The 6677-nt window shown below is 44.4% G+C and overlaps 1 protein-coding gene across 2 annotated transcripts; it reads right to left on the bottom strand.

Moving 5' to 3' along the window:
• Nucleotides 1-1038: 1038 nt before the first annotated feature.
• Nucleotides 1039-6176, bottom strand: LOC309537238 (uncharacterized protein). Of its 2 annotated transcripts, XM_082231943.1 has the most exons (4): nt 5309-6176; nt 4418-4567; nt 3540-3677; nt 1039-1500 (listed from the first exon to the last, which is right to left on the bottom strand). In XM_082231943.1, exons 1-4 carry the CDS (start codon nt 5649-5651, stop codon nt 1196-1198), a joined length of 936 nt encoding a protein of 311 aa, XP_082088069.1. In that variant the 5' UTR covers nt 5652-6176; the 3' UTR covers nt 1039-1195. The 2 variants fall into 2 exon arrangements, 1 of the variants encoding a protein (XP_082088069.1); XR_014221815.1 differs by lacking the exons at nt 3540-3677; nt 4418-4567; nt 5309-6176 and adding an exon at nt 1607-1847.
• Between the last annotated feature and the right edge of the window lie 501 nt (nt 6177-6677).

Here is a 6677-nt window from a genome sequence, read left to right as displayed (position 1 = left end):
TCTCTTGTAATCTCACCAGCACACAGCACCCCACCCAGACATGCAAGGAGTCTCTGGTTGGGACTTATCCTTTATTAAATTATTGTTGACAACCATCTGGAAGAAACAAAGAAAACCATTGTTGGACTCAATATTCTTTATTGGGCCTGCAATCATCCAGAAAACAGTATGGAACCCCATAAACACACTTGGAGGAGGAGGGAGACGCATTGTGGTACCCAAATGAGGATGAGGGGAAAATACAGTTTTGGCTGCTTGTTAATGAGAAACTAACTCATTTGCACTTCCTAGACCAATACGCAAAGTAAAACTCAGTTACACTTATTTCACATTTCTCAGAATTTTGCAGTGTAGTGCTTCAACCAAGCGGTGTATACAAAAATGCATTTATGTGGGGAAAGTGCCTAAAGTGCATATTTTGGTGATAATAACATATATACACATATATATGGCTTGCCATTCAGAAGGTCGGAGGTTCGAATCCCCTCAACGGGGCGAGCTCCCGTTGCTCGGTCCCTGCTCCTGCCAACCTAGCAGTTTGAAAGCACAAAGTGCAAATAAATAAATAGGTACCGCTCTGGCAGGAAGGTAAACGGTGTTTCCGTGCACTGCTCTGTTCACCAGAAGCGGCTTAGTGATGCTGGCCACATGACCCGGAAGCTGTACACCGGCTCCCTCGGCCAATAAAGTGAGATGAGCACTGCAAACCCAGAGTCGTCCGTGACTGGACCTAATGGCCAGGGGTCCCTTTACCTTTACTTTTAGCATATATACAAATGCATTATATTAGGGGGAAATGCTAGCAAAACCCTATATTAGCCAAACTGCAAGTACAAATTGTGTTTATTAGGAGAAATGCATGCTAAAATGTGGATGGATTTTCAATAGTTGTTTTTTTAATGCAGATTTATGTGAGGGGAGTGCATATATTCATGATAATAACATTTATAAAATCATAAAAAATTATAAAAAGGCAATGCTGGTAAAACTGCATGTACAAATTGTGTTAACCAGGAGACATTCAAGCTAAAACATGGACAGATTTTCAATAGCTTTATTTTTTAAAAAAGCAGATTGCTGTAGAAATGTAGAGAATTGAATTTAATGTTCTTTTAAAAAATGAGAAACCTAAGACCACTGGAATGCAACAGATTTGTCCATTCCTTTGCCTAGCTGAATGGCGTGGAGAGAGAGTTTAGGAGAGGAACTTCATGAAGAGAATGCTGGAGATACTGGGTAGAAGAAGAAGGAAGGAATTCTTCCCCAAGACATGGTGAGTGCAAGCCTCTGATGTTGTTTTGGTACTTGTGACTGGTTTTTGAGTTACGCCTGATTTTTGAGTTGTAGCTGATGCAGGAGTTGGAGGTTTTGCAGTAGTTGGGGGAGTGTCGCACGATATTTCATCCATTTTGTAGGGGATTCCTCCAATTTTCAATTCAAAGTCCTTTACACCGCACATATTGCTTGTTCCGCAACCCAGCAGGACGAACCTCCTGGCACCTGCAGGTAGACATGTTGATCAAGATGTGAATTAGTGAAGCCTGCTCTAGTAGAACAAATGGGGCATGGCCCCTTCAACATCAGTCTGCCCTCGGCCACCCCTCACCTGCCAGCCATCAGCCCCACAACCAGTCTTGACCACCAGCTTCCTCCTCCTGAGTCTCAGTGTTGCCCCTTGTAGAATGGAGCAGGGAAGAGGATGGGGACCAAACCAGGGTCAGTTTACTCTGCTTGTCAGGGGCTCCTCCCATGCCTATTGGCAATGATCCTATACCAGAGGCGCTGGCTTGGGCCTAACATGGCGTGGGCCCAGTGTCGCACCACACAGACGATGTCACAGGCCTAGGACACCTCGCCTATGACATCATACATGCAATGCGCATCACGTGTGCGACACCAGGAGGTGGTTGAGTGCCACGCAGCTTCAATGGCTGCAGTTCTACTTCTCTCATGCTTGGCAGGAGCCACTGATGCGGCATCATGCTCGGCGCTCAGAGCATAAAGATGTCTTTATGTTGAGCATGCGAAATAGGTATTTTTTTCTGCACCACCCATCACTGGCATCTAACCTCTAAGAAGGGGATTTATTTAGTTATTGAATTTATATCCTACCCTCCCTATCAAAAGAGCCTGGGCAGTGAACATAGGCATAATTTATTTATATTTTTATTGATGCAGTTTGTTTTTTTTTAAAAAACCGCCTTCTGTCTGAAAAAGGGACGCCAACTTTACCCCTTGTAACTCAAGGTGGCATATTTGGTTCTCACAACCATCACTGCCCTATTTTATGTTTACAATGTGGCTTGCATGGACTCCAACTGAGCCTCTTTCCTATACCAGGCCTCAGCTACAGCTCCATTCCCAGTATGCATTTCCAATAATAAGCATATTACTTATTCTTCCATACCAAGTGTTTCTCTGTGTGACTGCATCAAGGTAAGCCTCCTCTCCCAACAAGTATTCAGAAGCTGAAAGCCTCCAAGCTGTGTGCTAACTCTGCATATCAGTCAAAGTATTCAGAATCATCTGGTAAAACAGCCTTATCCTTCATAAATATTTCTAATACATTTTTGAAGGCCATCCAGTGTGGTGGCCATGATCACTACAGGATCATGTACCTACGGGACCGCCTCTCCTGGTATGCCCCACGGAGGACCATAAGGTCCATAAAGAGCAACACCCTAGAGGTCCCGGGCCCTAAGGAAGTTAGATTAGCCTCAACCAGAGCCAGGGCCTTCTCAACACTGGCTCCGGCCTGGTGGAACGCTCTATCTCATGAGACCAGGGCTTTGCGGGATCTGATTTCTTTCCGCAGGGCCTGTAAGACAGAGTTGTTCCACCTGGCCTTTGGCTTGGAATCAATTTGATTCCCTCCCCCTCTTTCTTTTTCCTTTCTCCTCCTGTGAAGAGGCTGCATCCTAATGTTTTAATGTTGTATTTTAATTTTGTTTTTTAAATTGTATTTTAATCAACATGTTTTTATTATTGATTGTTAGCCGCCCTAAGCCAGGCCTTGGCTGGGGAGGGTGGGGTATTATTATTATTATTATTATTATTATTATTATTATTATTACATCTCATGGGACCCATTCCCATCATTTAACTATGCACTGGGCAAAGAAATATTTTCTTTTGGTCATCTGAAATGTTCCAACATTTAGCTTGATTGAATGGTCCCAAGTTCTACTCAAATGAAAAGGACTTATGTGAATGGGCCCAGATTCAATCACACACTCATGACACTTTAGCGCTCCAAAGAACGATGCACACATGCCATTAGCACCTTATCATGGGTGCAATCCCACCATGCTCTGGCACAGCACCTGTTCATTTCAATGATGCTTGCACCAGAGAACATCCTCAAAGATGGTTCCCCAAGAGTCAGGGCTGTAAGTCTCTTGTTCTGCCACCTGAGTCATCTCATCTTGCCTGACGGTTGGTCCACCTCTGGATCATCCAGACGCAGCATTCCCCTCCCTCCTGCTCCCCCCACCCCACAGAATCCCTCCTCCTCCCTTGCTAAGTCCCTTCAGGGTTACCAGAGCTTCCTGTTGCATTGATGCAACTGTTTTGAGCATCTCTGCATGAGACTGGTCTTTTCGCACAATCATTCACCGTCTGAGCATAACATCCAATTGGACAAGTGTACCCATTCTCAGTCCAAGTAGTTGGAAGAGCTAGGAAGCAAAGAAGAAAGAAGCAAATGGTCATATATGGAAAGTTTTTACATAAGAATCGCTGAAGAGCCCCGCTGGATCATTGACAGGCCTGCTTCACACAGACACAGCAGCCACAGCCTTCCTGATGCATTCACACAACCACCCACTGAGTACTCTCCCCCCCAGCTCTTTGTTAGCATATTCTTTGTCAGAATGAAAGAATGAGGTCTAGAGACACAGGTTTGACACCTTTCCTGTCTTGCGTTAGGATGAAAGGTGTGGAGGTACCAAAACCTCCTCCACTCCACCCTGTTCCTGCCAAGTTTCAAAAGCAAATTGTGGCTGTTTTCATTATTCTGAAACCGAGGCCCCACCAGACTTTTATTGCAGGTTCATTTGTGCACCATGTTCTTCAAACTATAACACTGCATTAGTGATGGATTTCTCCTGGTTTCATTTGTCCTGTGGTGTTTCCTACTGCATTATTGCTGACTGGAGGGGCTGTGGAGCAACAGAAGTGGGACGAAAATAAACCAGGACATTTGTGGCATGAAAGGTGATGGGCTTTCAGCAGGAAGTAATGGGATGTGCATTGACTGGAAATGAAGCAGTATGACCAGCCCAATAACTCTGCACATGCAAACAGTATTGAGAGTGGAATTGTGTGTGACTGGCCCAATAGCCTCATGGGCACAAATCATCCTGAACGCACTATAAAAAGGACTTCTGATATCAGAGAGGGGCAGGTGATGACTTACCTCCCCACTCTAAGTCTTTGTTGCACCCATCTTCAGCACAGCAAGCAGAGCTGTGGTGCAAATATCTCCCGTCTCCTACGGTGAAGGCAAAAGCATTGGCGCAAGAATTTCTTTTTCCACAGTCATAGAATTTTGTATTGAAGCTGACACCTATTTACCGGAAGAGAAAAAAGACAAATGGTCAGGAGAGCCCATTCCCCAGAATCCTTCATTCTCTGCCTAACTCCAAGGATGCCCTTCCATCCTTTCCAAGTTCTCCCAAGGGAATATGGCTTGCTGGAGTACAAGCGCCTCCATCTTGCTGAAGTAAGCTTTGGAAGTTCCAGATCAATGGTGAAGAGCCTCAGGACTGCAGACCAAAGGAAACCTCTTTCTGTATCTGACCCTTCAGAACCGGCCCAATCTACACCCCTTACCAACTTCGTTTTACACCCTCCTTGAGTGTCTTTGCCTGGCTGGTATTTGTCATTGAAATCTGACAAGTGTGCTTTTTCGTTTTTGTTTAGTGTTGTTTTGTTTCCTTTTCTTTTTTTCTGTTGTTTTTTTTGTATGTTCCGTTCTTTTTTGTTTGTATAGTATTATTTTGGATTCGATGTTTGTAATTTTTGTTATGATTATGCATTGAAAATTAAAAAAAATTAAAAAAAAGAAATCTGACAATGATTCTTGTTTTCCTTGACTGGATGCAAGATAGAGAGAGAGATGGGTGTTTGTGGGCAGAACCTAGCCTATCAAGCTAAAATTTACATTTATTGCTTTGCCCACTTTTGCTTATGACCCTGCCCAGTCAGGTGTGTGGCCCTCAAAACAGAATGTGGCCCTCAGCTTAAAAGGGAATTCTGCTCTAGAACACTGGAACATGCCACCAGGCAAGGCCAACATCTTCCTTACCAAACATTGTGCTCTCGTCCTTGATGACCACGCAGGCATCCGAACCACTGTCACAGTCTGAAACCTCAGAACCTTCAGTTCCTTGTTGACACTTAAGGGCTGGAAGAAGAAAGTAAAGGCTGAACAAAATTATATCAGAGTGAAGACATAACAAATATAATGGGAGAAGTTCTGCTGTGGCTCTGTGTTTGGAGGAGCCTCCCCCCCCCCACTTGAGAGGACCATTAGGACAATGGGGGAGGTTAAATACCTCAGAAAAAATAAGGGGGCAGATGACGGAGATAAATATACATACAAAAATTAAATATGTGGGAATATAGTTGATAGACAAGAGTATTAACATATTTAAAGACAATTATGAGAAAATTTGGAAAAGAAATGAAAAGGAATTTAGAAATTTGGGGAAGAACTAGGAAGCAAAGAAGAAAAAGCATATTGTCATTGCATGGAAATGAATGAATTGCTATGCCCCACAAATAACCCAGAGATGCATTTTAAATGAAAGGACACATTCTACTCATGTAAAAACACACTGATTCCCGGACTGTCTGCGGTTCAGATTTAGAAGGCGATTGGGCGGGTTCCAGCCCAGTCCTTAGTTTGGCTACCCATGATCTGGATGGTACAAAGTCACATTCCATTCCTTCCACTGTTTTCAGACTAGTGTACGAGCCGCAGCCATAAATAACTCAGAGTACATATCCAAACTCTGCCATTAAAATTCCGGTCTGGAGTTCTTCCTCAGCACACAGTTAAAACCATAAGAAAGCATAAGAATGCACAAAGCCCCTTGGCCTCTCCCTTTCTTTCTTGGCTGTTGTAAGGATTCTCAAGCCTCAAAGAAAACATTCAGCTACCTTCAAAAAGCCAAGCCCAGTCCTTTTGGCAGCTGATTGATTGTAGAAGAGTTTGGATTTGCTATCCCGCCTTTCACTCCGCTTCAGGAGTCTCAAAGCGGCTAACAATCTCCTTTCCCTTCCTCCCCCACAGCAAACACTCTGTGAGGTGAGTGGGGCTGAGAGACTTCAAAGAAGTGTGACTGGCCCAAGGTCACCCAGCAGCTGCATGTGGAGGAGCGGAGACGCAAACTCGGTTCCCCAGATTACATGACTACCACTCTTAACCACTACACCACACTGGCTCTCGCTAGTGGCCTATTAGCCTATTGTAGCCTATTAGCATATGTCAGTCCAGGAGCAGCTCTTGATTCATGCCAATTGTCTAAATTATGGAGGAACCAACCGCAAATCATGCCAGAGATGGAGGCTTGTGCATGGCAAGGACACTCCCAGGTTGCTCCCACTCTGCCTTTCAAGTTGGCAGACATGGGCTTGAGCGGCACAGTGGGATGCAGTGAGCTCCCCCGATC

The sequence above is a fragment of the Podarcis vaucheri genome (genome assembly GCF_965113315.1).
Source record: "Podarcis vaucheri genome assembly, chromosome: 7".
Taxonomy (NCBI): domain Eukaryota; kingdom Metazoa; phylum Chordata; class Lepidosauria; order Squamata; family Lacertidae; genus Podarcis; species Podarcis vaucheri.
This window is presented reverse-complemented; position numbering and strand designations above follow the sequence as displayed.